This window comes from Thermochaetoides thermophila, assembly GCF_000221225.1.
Source record: "Thermochaetoides thermophila DSM 1495 unplaced genomic scaffold scf7180000011816, whole genome shotgun sequence".
In the NCBI taxonomy this organism is placed as follows: domain Eukaryota; kingdom Fungi; phylum Ascomycota; class Sordariomycetes; order Sordariales; family Chaetomiaceae; genus Thermochaetoides; species Thermochaetoides thermophila.
The window spans coordinates 3369168-3386392 of record NW_006383032.1 but is presented as its reverse complement, the minus strand read 5'-3'; the positions used below and the strand labels follow the sequence as shown (position 1 = coordinate 3386392).

Below are 17225 nucleotides of genomic sequence, written 5' to 3'. Positions count from 1 at the left end.
CGGCCTGAGAAACAGGCCGCAAGTTTTAGTTCGTTCTTGCGGATAACTTTGTGGTACGCTCGTGGAGAAGTGGATTAGCTCTTGCGACGAACTACCGTTTTCAGCGCTAATTCCATGCCCCATGACGCCCTACATCTTTGTTCTTTGTTTTCCAACATGGTAAAGTGGCTTAGAATCGTAGGGGTGGTTTTGCACGGAACGGTTATTGGCGGCTTCGGTGGCTATACCATTGATATCCACATGCATCTGTGCACCGACTCTAGGGCCCTGGAGTCGACAGACATACTCGGCTTACGCGATGTACGGATGAAGCCTTCCCATCAACACCCAAATATCTCGGAGTTGCAAGCAAAATGCTTACTTACATACTTGGGGAGACTACGGATTTCAACGTGACAATTCGCTGATAAGCAAGCATCTTGACGGCTTGAACCTAAAGACCCCACTCATCCCCCTTTTCCCTGCCAAATACCGCCTATGCGGGGCCCCACGTCATGAGAGTCGAGAAGAGCAACCTTTCCATACCCTTGATGGACAACTTTACTGCATGTCTCTGCCATTATAGCATCAATCATATGTTACTTTGCCTCCATGTATACCTGGTTTCCTCACAGCTTGTTTCTGGTCCTGCCTGTTATACACAACCGCCGGATGCTTTAGCTTCGACGATGAGGAATCGAGCTGCCCTGCCTGCTGAACATACCAGCACACCTCCAACCGTCGGTTTCTGATTTGTTTTGCGGGATGTATCTGCCAAGCAAGATAGGTAGCATTGAACATCATCTGTGGATGATGACGACGACGAGGGAGGAGGCCTCTCAGGCATACGGTCCTGTCCTCTAACGTATCATCTCTGGCAGGAAACCATTCCGTAGCAGACAAGTTTCCTTGCCTAACAGTGAGAGTTCACGGGGGAGAGGGAAGGGGAATAAAGGTCCGAGTCGATAAACACATTGCACACTCAAATGGCAGTTTCTTGGGTTCAATACTCTCTATTACTACTCAACTCCCCTACATAACAATGTATTATCGACTTAGAGCCGTCCGCTTCATTAGCGTATCCCTTTAATAGAGAGAGAAACAAGAAAACACAACTCAGAGACAGAGACGACTGACTACATAGCTATGTGCATGTAAATGATGACAACTAAGAAATGCTGCTGATGACGATGGCAATCTTCCTCTCCCCTCCTCCTCAAAAGAAAAAAAAATAAAGAAACTAGACAAGAATGTCTTCCGTAATTTTTATTTTGCCAGCTTCCAACCAATGAATGTGCCAATATCATTCATCACCAAAACGACTATGGAAAAAAGCAGAAAACAGAAAGAGTGATGTTGAAGCAACAGCAATAACACAACGACAGAACCAACCAACAACCAAGACAGTAACAGTAAAATTCCCATTTTTTTTTCCATCACGCTCTCCTTAACAACAACATCGACTACATTATTACTCCCTTCTTCTGCTTCTCCACCGCTTCTCACGCTGTCTGCTCTCTCTCTCTCTCTCTCTCTCTCTCTCTCTCTCTTGCCCTCCCCTCTTGCTTGCTTGCTCCGTTTTCTGATCCCTCCCAACAAAACAAAAAAATATTATATCGAAAACCGATACTCAAAAAAAAGTTGAAAAGTTGTGTCAAGTCCAAAAAGATGAACTACTCAACCAGTCCTCACTTCCTCCAAAAATGCATGCGCTCAAGATGCTCGTTCGCTCACTCAATTATTCACAACTGTCCCGACAAAATCGCTTCCGTCGCTATTGATTACACGTCAGCCACGCATCCTTAAACCAAACTTCACCTTTTTTTTTCTTAAAAAAAAAAAAAAAAGAAGAGGAGGGGGACTTACCGCTATTAATATATTGCCGTCTCGAATCAAGCGGCACGCCAAACCTGCGTTCCAGCTCCTGCTTGACTCCCTTCTTCGTAACAGTCATCAGGTCCGCAGTGCGTAGAATCTCCCTGATCTCGGCCAACAACGCATCGTCGCTCGGCATTCCCGCCAAGTTCGACATCTCTACGTCCTGACTGTGTCCCGTGCCCGTAGTACTCGTGTGAGGACCAAGGAACTGCGACCCGCCAAACTGACTAGCCCTATTCCCCGGCATGAGCATCTCGCTGGCCGCCAGTGACATCCGGCTCGGGGCGGTCGGCATAGGCGGGTAGTTACCCTCAATACCCCCTGCGATCGACCCCGGCCGGCTGGGCGTATACCCTCCATATTCCGACATGGCCACGTTCGGACGAGTAGCATACGAATAACCGGACACTTCCGAGCGGGTATCCTCGCGGGCGGTCTGCGCCTCCCACAGCTCGGCCTGGTAGTCCTCCCACTTCTTGCGCGGGATGGAGGACGGGTCGAATTTACCTTCGTCAGAAATAACAATCTTCTTTCCGTTCTCGCCGGCCACGACACGGGTGTTGCCCCAGTTGAAGTCGTCCATGTGCCAGAAGGCATACAGGGGTAGAGCGAAGGAGAAGACGGGCAAGGCAATGACGTAGAGGATCATCCAGCCGACCATTTCCCACTTGCGGCGCATGATGAAGATGATAGCCTGCAAACCGTAGATGGCACCGAGCAGGACAAACGCGGTAATGGGCACGACGGTGGCGTTGCGGGCCACCATGACGATCAGATACACGATGTAGGCGATGGTGACGGGCTGGACAACGGTGGAGAGCAGGTCGATGAAGACGACGAAGCGCATGCTGAAGCAGCAGAAGCCGCAGAGCTGGTTCATGGGGATGAGCTCGATGAGGTTGTGCACGGTCGAGTTGATCCAGCGGCGACGCTGCGAGAGGAACACCTTCCACGAGTCGGGCGCGATGGTCCAGGCGTGCGCCGTGAAGATATACTTGGTCTTGTAACGCGAGTGGTACTTGAGCAGCAGGGTGGTCAGGAAGCGGTCTTCACCGAGGTGCAGGAGGTTCTTCATGTGCAGGGTATCGACGCGAATCGTGGCGTACGCCTCGACGACCTCCTTGCTGACGAACAGCGGCTTGCCCGTGTCGGCGGCGCGGATGCGGTACATGGAGAAGCAACCCGGCAAGCAGGTGACGGAACCGAAGAGCGACTCGAACGCCTTGGACAGGTTGTGCGAGATGTAGTACTCGTAGACCTGGATCATGGTGACGAAGGACGACTTGGCGTTGGTCAGCGCAGTCTCACCGCACACGGCAATCACACGCGTATCCTCGACGAACGCCGAGACCATGCGCGTGGCCGAGTCGGGGGCGACGACGGTGTCGGCATCGATCTGCAACAGGTATTCGTAGAAGGTCGGGTTGACGCCGATGATGTTGCGGATCTGGTGGTACATCTCCAGCTCGAGCGGGCTCATGGGCAGGTTGTAGTGCACGCGGTTGAGGAAGCGCATCAGGATCATCTGCGAGTCACGCTTGCCACGGTTGCCGGGACGCGAGACCTCGGACGGCTTGCCGACCTTGACGACGACCAGGAACGGCACGATGTGGCCCTGCACCTCGTACAGACCCGAGTACACCTTGCCCATGTTGTGCTGCTTCTGGCCCTCACCGAGCGACTCGAAGCTCAGGGGCTCCGGGTCAACCGACTCCGAGACGCCCAGAATGTCGAGCACGATGCGCGGCGTGGGGCGATCATTGCCCTGACCGATAATCATACCGTCGCAGATGATGACCAGAAGCTTGCGCTTATCATCGTACTTCATGCGAGCCGCCGAATCGATGGCACGGCGCAGCGACTCTTCGTCTTCGGTGTACGCCGGGATCTGACACATGATGAACTTGTCCAGGTTCTCCGGCATGTTCTTGCCGCCAAACTGCAGCGCCGCGAAGAACTTGAAGGCGATGACGCTGGCAAGCAAGCACGAGACGGCGAGGACGAGGTACTCGGAGAACTTGCACTTGGCGGAGGCACGCGTGTCGACGTCGGCCACGTAGAACAGGTTATCCAGGCACAGCTGCATGCGGGCCTTGCGCTCGGCGCTCAGCGGCAGCGTCTCCCAGCGCTCCGTGATATCCTCTCCCGACATCTGCTGGAACAGCTGGACGACCAGCTCCTCCATGAAGTCGATCGCATTAGGATCCGACGGCGGCGGCATGCCCGGCGGGTTTTGCTGACGCCGACCTCCCGTGATGTACATGGTCATGTCGTAGACGCGGCCGTTGAGGATAGCGACAACCTGGGAATGCTTCTTGCTGAGCGTGCGCACGTACTGCGCCGAGTAGCCGACGTTGCCGACCTTGTAGTTGGCGCGAAGCATCTTCATGCGCTGCGAGAACCAGTCCGGGCGGCTGTCGTTGGTAAACCAGCGGAAGTCGTGGTACTTGGAGTTCATGTCCTGGCTGCTGAGCACGTTGGCGGTGCCCGTGACGTTGGTGTCCTTGTAGCTGAGCTGCACGGCCGGGTCGATCGAGCCGTCCTTGCCCTGGCACAGCGCCGACACCTGCACGGGGAAGAGACCCGTGATGTCCATACCGGCGTACTGCGTAAGCATCTTGGTCGGCAGATAGATGGGGTAGTGGCGCGGCGCGAATTTGCCGATATCGAAGATCTGGCCGCGGATGGCAGCCCAAGCCGGGCGCCCGTCCTTGCCGTCGTACTTGGACAGCTCCTCGGGGCTGTACACGTACTGGCGGGGGCAGATGAGCATGGGGAAGACGACGATGAAGAAGGCGGCGACCAAACAGCTGAACCAGATGATCATGTTGATGGCCAGCTTCTCGCGCCAGGCCATGCGGACGTCCTTGCGCGGCATGCGGCCCAGGACCCGGATCAAGAAGTCGGGGATGAACCAGGTGAGCAGGTACACGACGAACACCCAGCGCTTGCGGCTCGGACTGTCCTTGTACTCCTCGACCTCGACCATCTCCTTCTCATTACTGCGCTCAGCCATCTGCTCGCGGGTATCAAGGTTCTTAAACATGTCACCGCCGCCAAAAGCCGAGGCACCGGCATCGGAGCGGGCGTCGATATCATTGCTGCCGAAGAGAGCAGCCTTCTTCTCGCCCAAGGCACTACCGGACAGCGCCAGGCGCTCCTTAGACGTTATGAAAGGATCAGCTGGCGAGGTCCCGCCGTCGCCGGTCTCCGAGGGACCATAACGGCCAGACTGCGAGTAGCTCTCTCCCAGCTGGGCAATCTCCATCCAAAGACGCTCGCTGAGGAAGACGCCGGTCGAACCAATGGCCACCTCGTTGCTGGGCCAGCGCTTCTCCTCGACAACCGCCTCGACCTTTTCTCTCTCGCTCCCCACGATCACCGAATCAGCCTCACACAGGCCGAGGAACTCGCCGAACGGCAGGAACAAGCTGAAATCGGTCGACCTCAAGCGCTGGCTGATCTCAGCAATGCCGAAACTCTGGACCTGCGCACGCACACACTTGCTATCAAACTGGTTCGCGATGCGCCGATCGTTCGGCTTGAGACAGAACACAAAGTAGCAATTCGTGCCCTGCGCGGTAAACGACTGCTTGACATTCTCCAGCGCAGCCAAAAACTGTCCCGACGCGCCCTGCTCCGAGTTACGAGAGCTGCCCCCAGCGCGCTTGCTGCTGCCGCCAGCATCACCACCCACGTCGCTGTGGTCAGCCGAGGCATCATCGCGCTCCGCCTCCTGCCTGCGACGAGCCGCGAGCGCGGTCGCGGGCCGCCCGCGCTTCGACATGATGCTCGGAGCGCGCATCGGCTTGGAGCTGACGTAGGCCTGCATGACAGTAGACCGCTCGCGCGGGTGCACGACCGTCTGCAGGACCTCCTGGCCAAAGAGACGGGCGACGAAATCGCTCTTGGTCGAGTTGATCAGGTTGAGGAGGTCGCCCGAGATGACCTCGCCGTTCTCCTCGACGAGACCCTTGACGGGGTAGTCGACCTCACCAGCGAAGTGCTTGACGGTGAAGGTGGCGGCGGTGTTCTCGGTGTAGAAGTTGCTGCCGGGGAGCTTGGCCTGGGCCGCGCCGACCGAGATGGCCGGGTTCTTGCCCTCGAAGCGCTTCCGGAGCGACTCGAGGAGCTGCATGTCGGTGCGGTGGCGGCGGGTCTGGTCGTCCAGGATGCTCAGGAGACCGTTGCCGGGCTTGAGCAGGCCCTTGACGGCATCCGAGTTGTCGAAGTAGCTCGTCGCCGGCACGCTAACCTCCTCGGTCTCGAGCAGGTCTGCCTTGCGGTCGAAGAAGTGCTGCAGCGTGAGGTGATAGAGGAACTCGCAGGCGGAGTTCGTCAGGAGCTGGTCGAGGGCCGAGCCGGTTGACGACTGCTGCTGGAAACCGGGGAAGTCGATGATGGAGAGGGTGTTGGAAATGGCGTCCTCCGCAGCGCACAGCTTCTGGTTGATGGCCTCGATAACATAAGCCACAAGCAGCGAGTAGAGCGTTCTCGCCAGCTCGTTCGCGTTCTCGCGGGCGCCGGCCGGGTCCAGCAACACGGTGACCCTTTCCTTGTGGATCATCTTGGTCTTGTAGCCCAGCGTCGTCTGGAGCTCCGAGGAGCTGACGCCGAGGAAGGCGGCAATGATGCCCAAGACATCCTTGTTCTTAACCACCGTCGTGGTCTGGGCGCCCTCGTGCGAGAAGCCACCGCTCTCGTCTCCCTGGACGGTCGTGTTGGCTGAGGTCTCGAACTCGAGCTGGCCCAGATGCATGATGGCTGCCAGGATCTGGCAGATCTCGGCGATCTCGCTGCGCGGGAACTCAAGCTTGCGCAGGGCCGTCTTGAACAGCTGGAAGCCCTCGGCATCGTTGATGCCGACCTTGAGCTGTGTGGGGTGGCCGAGATACTTCCATCGCTTGTTCGCGGGGCCGTCGAAGCCGAGATGGCTCTTCTCGGCCGGGCTGGTGCCGGCCAGGAGGTAGTAGAGGATGTGGAAGTTGCGCTCGCCCGTCGGGACGTTTGTTATTCTGCTCCTCTCCAACCGATGATCCAGCAGCTTGGCACCGATGAGGACGGGGCTCGAGCTCGCGCTTGTGTCATACTGGAGCTCGTAGAAAAGACCGGCCTTGGAGGCCGTCGGGGTCGTGGCGGTTTTTGTGGTCGTCAGCGTGTCGAAGACGTAAGCGGCCAGCGAGACCTTTTGAGAGAGGGGGGTCGAGGAGCGGTTCAGGATGGAGGTCAGGAGGTGTGAGCGAACAGTGGTCTTGCCAGACCCAGACTCGCCCCTGGGGGAAAAAGGTTAGCCAAGCAGTCCGATGCCATACCACACACACTCTATGTCCAGGCAGGCCTACAGAAAGAGGATGGCCTGGTTCTCGGAGCGGTGCCCCAGTCTCAGGAGGGCGCGCTCTGCCAGGTCATCGGCAGCGTTCATAGCACACGAGTCGCGGGAGCCATCGCCCTTGGTGGATGCCGTGTACGTGTTGATGCACACGAGGGCATGGGAGGACAGACGGGAACACGGGATCGAAACATGGAAGCGGCTGGCGAGGTGGGCGGTGATCTGGGTGTCGGACTGAAGATGGGCGGGCAGCGAGGGCAGAGACGGCTGCATGTGAGCACCGCCGCCAGTCCCGCTCAGAGGCGGGATCGTGAGCGTCATGGTGATGGTATCAAAAATGTGTTGATGCTCGTCTCGACGAGACCGCTGAGCCTAACTGACGATGCCGATATTAAGAATACCTAGTCATGCAAGCAGCCGGCTTGAGAATGCGGAAAGGGGGGGGGGGAAAGGGAGAGGGGGAAGGGAAACGAATGATTGCCAATGATGCCGGCGTCAGCGGTTGTAACAAATAACGATTAGCAATGTAAAAAGGCGTGGTCGGGCGCCTTAACGAGCGTGGTAAGCCTCCCAAAAAAAAAAAAAACACTAAAAGGGGTAGAGATGAAGCTCGTCGCCGAGTATGATGCTACAGCGAGAAGCGAGTGGTGTAGTAGTAGTAATGGTGTAGACTAGAGTGTAGGCGGCGTCGTGGTCGGCGAGAGTCCGGGTCCACGGTCGACGACGACGGCAAGTCGAAGATGCACAGACAGCGGGCAGCGAAACCTTGCTTGAACGCTGAATGATACGGGCGCGGGAGGGCTACGGCTACTCCGTTATGTCGTGCCTTGCCGATGGGTCCTGTCCGTCGTGGTGGCCCTGGTCCAACTGACAGCGAATGGGACAACAACGAGTGGAAGCACTCGCTGCTCACAGAATGCGAGAATGTGGGTTGCGCAGGTGAGTGTGCCTGGCTGCTTCCCCCCTCCCCAGGGCCAAGGTATCCAGGCTCTTCTGGTTAGGGAATACGCCGCCTTAAGTAAATATTACCCTGGATAATGCGATGCAGGTCTGACTAGCCATCAACGTTCTAACAACGAGCGCTTGCAAAGAGTTTTTTTCGTGCTGCTAGGATGTCCACGTACAACTACGCTCCAGCTTCTGTCTTCTCGCTGACCTGGTGCCCCTTTCTTCCAGGTTGGCGGTTTGGAGGTTTTTGGGGCTGGCTCACGGCCTCAAGGCTGGCTCAGCTGAATGGTGGGCTCACCCTGCCAAAGAAAAGGGGGTCGATGATGTTTTTTTTTTTTTCTTCCCGAGGGAAAGAGAGGGTTGCAGTGCTCCCGTAGCCCCATGCTACGGCGGCACGGAATTTACCCTGCGCATGTTCTGGATACGAAGTGTCATTGGCCGCACACCCAACAGCATGGGAGCGCGCGGGTCCCAAAACTCGTAGCCATGGGTCAGCCAAGGCAGTGGGTGGATCGCGGTTCCAGGTCGTGGGTCACATACAAGCAAAGACCCGTCGCAGCAGCGAATGGCAGTAGCTGCATATGAAGTCAACTTCGCACACATTCCAGACGTTAGATGAGGACCTTGGACGATTCTGACTGGACGAACGGGCATCTGATCTGGTCTGTCTCGTCTTGCATCTGAGAATCTGCTGACAGTGCAACGCCAAACGGCCCCCCTGATACTGTGTCTACTGTGTTCATTCGAACCAACATTCGACCGAGGAACAACTCGATGACGACGAGTCTGCCCTCGTCCGGATCACTGGAATGCAGGCCAAAAACTTCCGAGACACTTTCATGCCGCGCAGATGATGCATTGCCATCGCAGCCCCTCGCTGTCATGCAAAATTGCCTGGCTCCTTCGTGGATAACTAAGAACCCCAGAGACCCAGATATCATTTCAGCGCCTGGACGCTGGGAAATTGGCAGTGAAAATCCCATGGTGCTAAAAAAAAAAATAAAAAAAAAAAATAAAGCCCCCGTTGATGCCACGGTGTGCCCGTAGCGCAGCCGCAGCCCCGATAGACTGGTGTGTATCGCACTAGCCAAACAGCCCTACTGCACACCTCCTCAGCTGGCTGGCTGGCTGGAAGTCGGGGCCCTGTCACGATGCAGTTGCTCAACGGGCGTCGTCAGTGTCTCTGTCCGCGTTGCACGAGGCCGAAGCAAGCGTTGCAAACGGCATCGTAGGCGGGCTGATGTCATTCGCTGCAGGCAAAAGCTCTCCGGTTGCGATCTGTGTGGAGGTTGGTCGTCTTCCAAACACCGTGACCCGTCGGCCGGTCGCCACAATGCATCTCATGTGCTGCTCTCTGCGAAAAACTTGGCCTCGTATTAGGTCATCCGGCAGCATCCGGATGGCAATTTTGACTGGACCTGCCAACCTGCAACCCCAGCGCTGCCGTGACATATACCGTTGTGCCACATTTTGTTATCCTCAACCGCCAGCCACGCCACAGGCTGTCCGCGGCGGAGAATCCTGTGGACGTCTGGTCTGTGTTCGCTAGTTGGCTTGGTTGTCCTCAAATTGTTGAGATGGAATGCTCTAACAGAAGGGCCACACAAAGTAGCAAAAAGATGCGCTTGAATTTTTGCTTGCAATTACAGGAAAACTTTCCAAGGGCGAGGTTCATGCTACATATGCAATTATTAGGTAGCCAAAAAAAGAAAAAATAAAAACACAACAAAACCCTGCTTGGACCCCTGCGGTGCTGATCCAAGCTTTCAGCAGGTACGCAGCTGGGGGCCGCCCGTAACCCGATTGGGCTTCACACCCGTCAAAGGACCCAGAATCTTCACGGCACATCATCCTTGGTCCATGCCCCGGCGCGCCTGCCCGGGAATGGCGCCAGCCTGCCCAGCCCACCACTCCCAGCCAAACTCCCCGGTAGCGCGAAAGTGCACGTGCAGTAGCTGTAATCCGGTCCACCGTAGCCCCATTCTACCAGCTGGGCCAGTGGTGGGCCAGAATCCCAGACGCCGCTGCTATCGTCCTGGGAGACCGGAAGATGATCTTCTCCTGGGCGCAAGGAAGCCTGCACCACACGTTCCCCATCACAAGCCCGCTCGCTGTTTTTTGGTACTGGAGCAGAGAGAAGCCAGTCCAGTGTCCAGGACTTCCTGAGTGCTGGGCTACCGGTAGTCAGTCAGCAGTAAGAATTGGCGGCATTGCAAGGCTGCAACACTCGCTTGAAGCGTCTTCGCTGCCGTCGTCGTCCACCGTCCGTCGTCCGTTATCGACAACACCAGCTCGCCGCCGTTCGACATTTGGTTGTCACGGCTCGGTTCGAATCAAGTGCGCTGCTGTGTTGAGCTTGACTTGGCCTGACTGATTGTGTTTTTTTTTTTTCTTTTGGACTTCTCTCTACCTTTCTCTTTTCTTCCGCTCGGCTCATTCAGCCTTCTATCTCCCTCGCTCTCACCACTTTCAGGTTCCAGTCTACCTACCCCTAGTTTTCAAGACTGCCGCCTCACTCGCTCTAGTCGGCGTCTTGCTTCGGTCGCTGCTTGCTTCCCATTCCCCATATCCCGCTTCCATTTCTGCTTCCCGTTTCCACACACCGAACGCAGACGGCTCCCGGTTGAAGGTTGGACCCCTGGACCCTGGTCTCGAACACCGACTGCTGTTCATCCGCCGAACCAAGGCTTCTTTCCTGCCGTCACCCTTTGCTTCTTGCTGTCCCAGCTTGCAGGTTGGACAGGAACAGACCGGCCCCGTGCTATCGGACGGACTCCCATCCCACCGTCACCGACCCAGCCCACGGATAGGACGACCGTGTGTGCCGCATCACCACCCACACGGCACCTGACGGTCGACGCTGCGTTTCACGTACGCCATAGACTTATCCCCATCTAAACGATCCCACGCGCCTGCGGAGCGCGTTCCCGGACCTAGAAGGAGAGAGAGAGGAATAGGATATAAACCCTGTTTGTCTTTGGCTAGGGGGTTAGCTCACGAACGATCTCTCAGCTGTGTCCCTCCCGGGACGCCGCGACACTCCGCCGACAAACCATGGCCAACAACCGCATGTCCATCTACTCCATGGCCTCCGAGCCAGGCATGGGCGGCTCGAGAGGACCACAGGGTGCCCAAGTCACCGCGACCACGCTGCTCAACGCCGTTCATAACATCTACCTCTCTTCACAGCCATACAAGCTTGATGCCGGGACAAGTCTCGTCGTCAACACATGGCTCACGGCCTCCCAGCCCGGCCCTGACGGCCGGGTGGGAGGTACCGTCGACCCCGAGCTAGCCGCGAGGGCATGGGAACATGCCCGTCGTCGTGCTGAAGATGGCTGCATTATCCTTGGGTAGGTCTTTTGCATCTACGATTCGGGGCTTGTATGTTTGCGTGGCCCAGTGCTCACATGTTTACAGCTCGCTTCATACTTCGACGCCATCATTGCTACGGCCCTTCCTTCAGACCTTCCCCGTCCCGATGCCGAGCATGTTGCTACAGGCCCTCCATGCCCTCGAGCCCTTCCTTCGCTGCGTCACCCCGTACAACCCCTCGCTGCCCAGGCAAACGGCCCTCGGGGTCACATTGACACTCAACCTCGCCGGTAATGTCGTCGGGGCGTCCATTGCCCTATCACAAGGCGGCATCGACACGGAGAAGGGTCTGCTACGCGTCCCGTCCGAGTCTGGCTACCGCGCCTTCGATGCCTTTTACTACCTGCTCACGTCTGCCTCGACCCCCGCCGAGCGCGAGTTTCTTGGTCTGAAGGACGCCGGCAGCTACAATCTCCTGGCCCGATCTGGCACCTACAGCCCCCCGACTTACCTCCCGACTGCTGACGACGGCGCCGCGGCCGACGACTTCCGGTCCGCCCTGAAGGAGATTGGCATCAAGGGCTCGGCCCACCGCAACTTCATCTCCACGCTTGCCGGTCTGTTGAAGCTCGGTAACACAATCGACTATACGATCGATAGCGACGCGCTGGAGGAGATCTGCGAGGATGTTGGTGGCTTGCTGGGCTTGGAACCTGATGTTCTGACCAAGCAGCTGACCACCGATGACCGTGGCATCTTGCTCGGCGGTCTATACGAGGCAGTGGTGGACTGGGTGATCAAGAAGGCTAACGAGGCCATCGCCGCCCAGCTGGAGGCCGAGAGGGCAGGGAGCGACAACGGGGATACTGTTTGTCTCCATGTCCTCGAGATCCCAGACCCGAATCTCGGTAAGGCGGTTGCCATGCGCGGCATCTTTGACGATACCCAGGGCATCAACGCAGAGATGAAGCAGGACGGCATCGAGATTGCCGCCGTCAACAGCTCGGTCCTGCGCGAGATGCAAAACGCGGTCGCCGAGTGCGGGCCCGATCTGGGTATCACGGTTGGCAGCCTTGCTAGGGAGAGGCAGCACTTCCTGGACAAGCGCGAGGAAGTCTTGGAGAAAATCGCCCTGGCTGCCGAGGAGGACGGTTTCCTCAAGTCGCTGCTCATCCCCAACCCGGCTGAGGGCATGACCCTCGGCCGTGCTGGACGAATTGATATCCCCTCGCTTCTGAACAGCAGCCGGCAGTGGTACCATCTGTGCATTCACCCCACAGATGAGTCTCCCGCCAGTCTGGCCGCCCTGCCGTCGGTCAACTCGGCATGGTCTGCCGGGACCGTATCACGGCAGCTCCGCGCCTGGCGGCTCCCTGAGTGGGCCAACCGCCGCAACAAGCACCTCGACTTCACCGCCGACTTCGATTTCGACGAGTTCGTCCGCCGCTACCGTGTTCTTGGCTGCATGGACGGCCGCGACGGCATCGAGAGCTGGATTCTCGAGCGCGGCTGGACCAACGGCGAGGTGGTTGTCGGTAACGAGCGTGTCTGGATGAGGGAGAATGCCTGGTGGGAGGCTGAGAGCATGCTTGACCTCAAGCCCAGCGAGATCGAGCGTCTTAGCAGCATGCCCGGCAGCGTTATGGCCCCGACGGGTCTGACTGCCCCGAGCTTCCCGGCCAATAATGGCAGCGGCTTCTTCCCGCCGCAGCAGCCGTTCCAGGATATCTCGTCGAATGGCAGCCGTGAGCAGCTCATGCATCAGCGGAACTACAGCCAGGCGACGCTTGGTGTTGCTCAGCCCATGCCGAGCCCTTCGACAGTCGCTCCGGGCACTCACCAGCATCTCAGCACGGGTGACTATGGTCTCGGTAGCAAGGGTGACCAGCACAAAGGTGACGTGTTTTATGAGACGGCCGGGCACTTTAATGGTGGTGATCCGGACCTGACGGCTGGCAAGAAGATCGAGGAGCATCCCGTCAGCGCGGGCAGAAGGGCCTGGGTTACGCTGGTTTGGCTGCTCACTTGGTGGATTCCCTCGCCGCTGCTGCGGTACGTTGGTCGCATGAAGAGGCCTGACGTGCGCATGGCCTGGCGTGAGAAGGTCGTCCTGTGCTTCTTCATCCTGCTCATGAACGCCATCGTCGTCTTCTGGATCATCTTCTTCGGTCGGCTCCTGTGTCCCAACTACGACAAGGCCTACTCAAGAGGCGAGGTCTCGCGTCACATGGGCGAGGACGACTTCTGGGTCAGCATCCACGGCAAGGTATACGATATTTCCAAGTTCTGGAAGCTTGAGCACGGCACTACGGGACGCGAGGCCACGCGTGAGTACATGCTGCCGCTGGCCGGTATGGATCTGTCGGACTACTTCGTCGTGCCGCTTAGCTTCGCGTGCCCCGGCCTGGGTATCGACAAGACCGTCAAGCTGCTGTTCAACAACACGCCGGAGTACACGTATGCCGACCATACGTCGGGCCACTATGCTGCCGATCCCACGTCTGCTCTGAGGAACGAGGATTGGTACGCGAAGAAGTTCCTGCCGCGCATGAAGGAGTACTACACCGGCGACCTGGTCTGGAATCCCAAGGACATCGAGGCCGACGGCGAGTACAACCACTACTGGTTCATCTACGAGAACAAGGTCTTTGACCTTACCGACTACATGAAGACGCTGAAGGACATGAACAACAACGCGCGGTACACCTTCCTCAACGCCCGCATCGTCAACCTCGTACGCAACAACCCCGGCGCGGACCTGACCGAGCAGATCAACTCGTTGCTGGAGCGGTGGGCGGGCAACGTCACGGAGAATGCTAGCCTGCGCAACACCATGAACTGCCTCAACAACCGCTTCTATGTGGGCATCACCGACTTCCGCGAGACGCCCAGGTGTCAGGTTAGCCGCTGGATCATGCTGGCGTTCACTATCATTATTTGTGCGGTGATCCTCATCAAGTTCGTGTCGGCTCTGCAGTTCGGCTCCAAGCGTCGCCCCTCGCCGCAGGACAAGTTCGTCATCTGCCAGGTGCCCGCCTACACCGAGGGTGAAGACTCGCTGCGCAAGGCCATCGATTCTCTTACGGCTCTCCAGTATGATAACAAGCGCAAGCTGATCTGCATCATCTGCGACGGTATCATCACGGGTGCCGGCAACGACCGTCCGACTCCTAAGATCGTGTTGGATATCCTCGGTGTTGATCCTAAGGTGGATCCGCCCGCGCTGCCCTTCAAGTCGGTCGGTACCGGCAGCGAGCAACTCAACTACGGCAAGGTATACTCGGGTCTGTACGAGTACGAGGGCAATGTTGTCCCCTATCTGGTCATCGTCAAGGTCGGCAAGCCCTCGGAGCGCGAGAAGCCCAAGCCCGGCAACCGCGGCAAGCGTGATTCGCAGATCCTGTTGCTCAGCTTCCTCAACCGTGTGCACCACCGCGCGCCCATGAACCCGCTGGAGCTCGAGATGTTCCATCAGATCAACAACGTTATTGGCGTGGATCCCGAGCTATACGAGTACCTGCTGATGGTTGACGCCGATACTTGTGTGAGGGAGGATTCTCTGAACAGGCTGGTAGCTGCTTGTGCCAACGATGCGAAGATTGCAGGCATCTGTGGTGAGACCAGCCTGCAGAACGAGGAGCGCTCGTGGTGGACCATGATACAGGTTTATGAGTATTACATTTCGCATCATCTTGCCAAGGCCTTCGAGTCGTTGTTTGGCAGCGTTACTTGCTTGCCTGGATGGTAGGATCGTCCCTTCTTAATCCTCTTCCCGTTAGAAGCAGATAGTTGATGCTAACCCAATGCCGCGTCCAGCTTTTGCATGTATCGCCTGCGGACAGCGGACCGCGGGAAGCCCTTGATCATCTCGGACGACGTCATCCGCGATTATAGCGACTGCAACGTGGACACCCTGCACAAGAAGAACCTGCTCTCGCTGGGTGAGGACCGTTACCTCACCACGCTAATGACCAAGTACTTCCCGTACATGTCGTACAAGTTCCTGCCGGACGCCTACTGCCAGACTGCCGCGCCCGAGAAATGGAGCGTCTTGCTGTCGCAGCGCCGTCGCTGGATCAACTCCACCATCCACAACCTGGTCGAGCTTATGTTCCTCCCAGAGATGTGCGGCTTCTGCTGCTTCTCGATGCGCTTCGTCGTCTTCATCGACCTCTTCGGTACCATCATTCTCCCGGCTACCTGCGTCTACCTCGGCTGGCTGCTCTACACTGTCATCACGCGCACCGGCCCCTTCCCGCTCATCTCCATCATCATGCTGGCGGCCGTCTATGGCCTGCAGGCCCTCATCTTCATCCTCAAGCGCCAGTGGCAGCACATCGGCTGGATGATCATCTACATCATCGCCTTCCCCGTCTACTCCTTCATCCTGCCCATCTACTCCTTCTGGAACCAGGACGATTTTGCCTGGGGTAACACGCGCGTGGTCATTGGCGAGAAGGGCAAGAAGCAGGTCGTTGCCGTCGACGACGAGGGCTTCGACCCCCGCTCCATCCCCCTCCAGCGCTGGGACGATTATGCCCTTGCGAACGGTCTACCTGGTCGCCGCGGCGGTGGCCCCTCGGAGAAGTATATTGCTGACGCCGGCATGGGCATGCCCGGTAGGGGAATGGGAATGTATGATGCCGAGTATGAGATGGATGATATGAAATCCGTCTACTCGTCTGTGCGCCAGCCCTCCGTCCTCAACATGCCTGGTAACGGCCGCGGCGTGAACGCGTACATCCCGCCTACCCCGACATCCCCCTTCGCTCCGGCTGGCGCGGCTGGTCGCACGAGCACCTTCCTCGGCGCAAGCACCCCGTACACGGATAATCCAGCGCTCGCGAACCGTCAATCAATGATGTCCATGGGTGGTGGCCTGGCCCGCACCCACACCCCTTTCCAGGGTGATCATCTCCGCTCCATGAGCGGCACGCCCCCCACCACGCTCGGCATCCCTAGCTCTAACACAAACAACCGCATGTCAACCTTCAGCGCAGCCCCCTCGCGTCTGGGTCTGCACAACGACATGTCGACAGGGTCATTTGGCGCTGGTATTGGCAATAATGGGCCGGATGATGCGGCAATTATCGAGGCGATTCAAGCCGTGCTGAGGGAGGTCGATCTAGATAGTGTGACGAAGAAGCAGGTGAGGGCGTTAGTCGAGCAGAGGTTGCAGACGGAACTAGTCGGGGAGAGGAAGGCTTTTATGGATCGGTGGATTGATAATGAGTTGGCGAATATGTAATTTTCCCCCGGATGGATAATTACAAAAGTGAGAGAGAGAAGGGAAAAAAAAAAAGGGGGGGGGGAGAAGGTCGTTCGTCGAGGTGGTGTTTTTTTTTTTTTTGGTTTATCGCCTAACTGTTGGATGGCCACACGCAAGAATATGTTGGGTATTAGTATTAGTAGTACTAGTAAGGGGTTGATGTTGGTAGCGGCTTTACTTGGAGAGATTTCTGTGTTGTGTTTTGAAGTACCAGTCGCCCTTTTTTTAGTCTCTCTTTGGTTTCTTCTGTTGTTGTTGTTGTTGTTGTTGTTGTTTTGGTTTAGTCATTACACGTCGTCCCTGCCGTTTTTCTATGTGTGGGTTTCGAAGATTAAAAAAAGCTTTGTTGAGAAGAAACAGCATTCATATTGTTAATGTCATTATCATCATCATCATCATCATCATCATCATCATCATCATCAGTCAACATCTCTTTTATTGGTTTGAATTCCTTGGTCGAGTCAAGCAAGCATGGGGAAGTATATATTAATTCAGTTGAGGGGAGGG

General features: G+C 57.2%; 2 protein-coding genes across 2 annotated transcripts; one reads left to right on the top strand and one right to left on the bottom strand.

Moving 5' to 3' along the window:
- Positions 1–1721: 1721 nt before the first annotated feature.
- CTHT_0030070 (chitin synthase-like protein) lies at positions 1722–7507 on the bottom strand (the record flags this gene model as incomplete). Its single annotated transcript, XM_006693398.1, has 3 exons — positions 1722–1753; positions 1846–7130; positions 7200–7507. 3 exons carry the CDS (start codon positions 7505–7507, stop codon positions 1722–1724), a joined length of 5625 nt encoding a protein of 1874 aa, XP_006693461.1.
- Positions 7508–11188: 3681 nt separating this feature from the next.
- Positions 11189–16697, top strand: CTHT_0030060 (chitin synthase-like protein; the record flags this gene model as incomplete). Its single annotated transcript, XM_006693397.1, has 3 exons — positions 11189–11487; positions 11555–15193; positions 15266–16697. The coding sequence occupies 3 exons, from the start codon at positions 11189–11191 to the stop codon at positions 16695–16697; spliced, it is 5370 nt and encodes a 1789-aa protein (XP_006693460.1).
- Between the last annotated feature and the right edge of the window lie 528 nt (positions 16698–17225).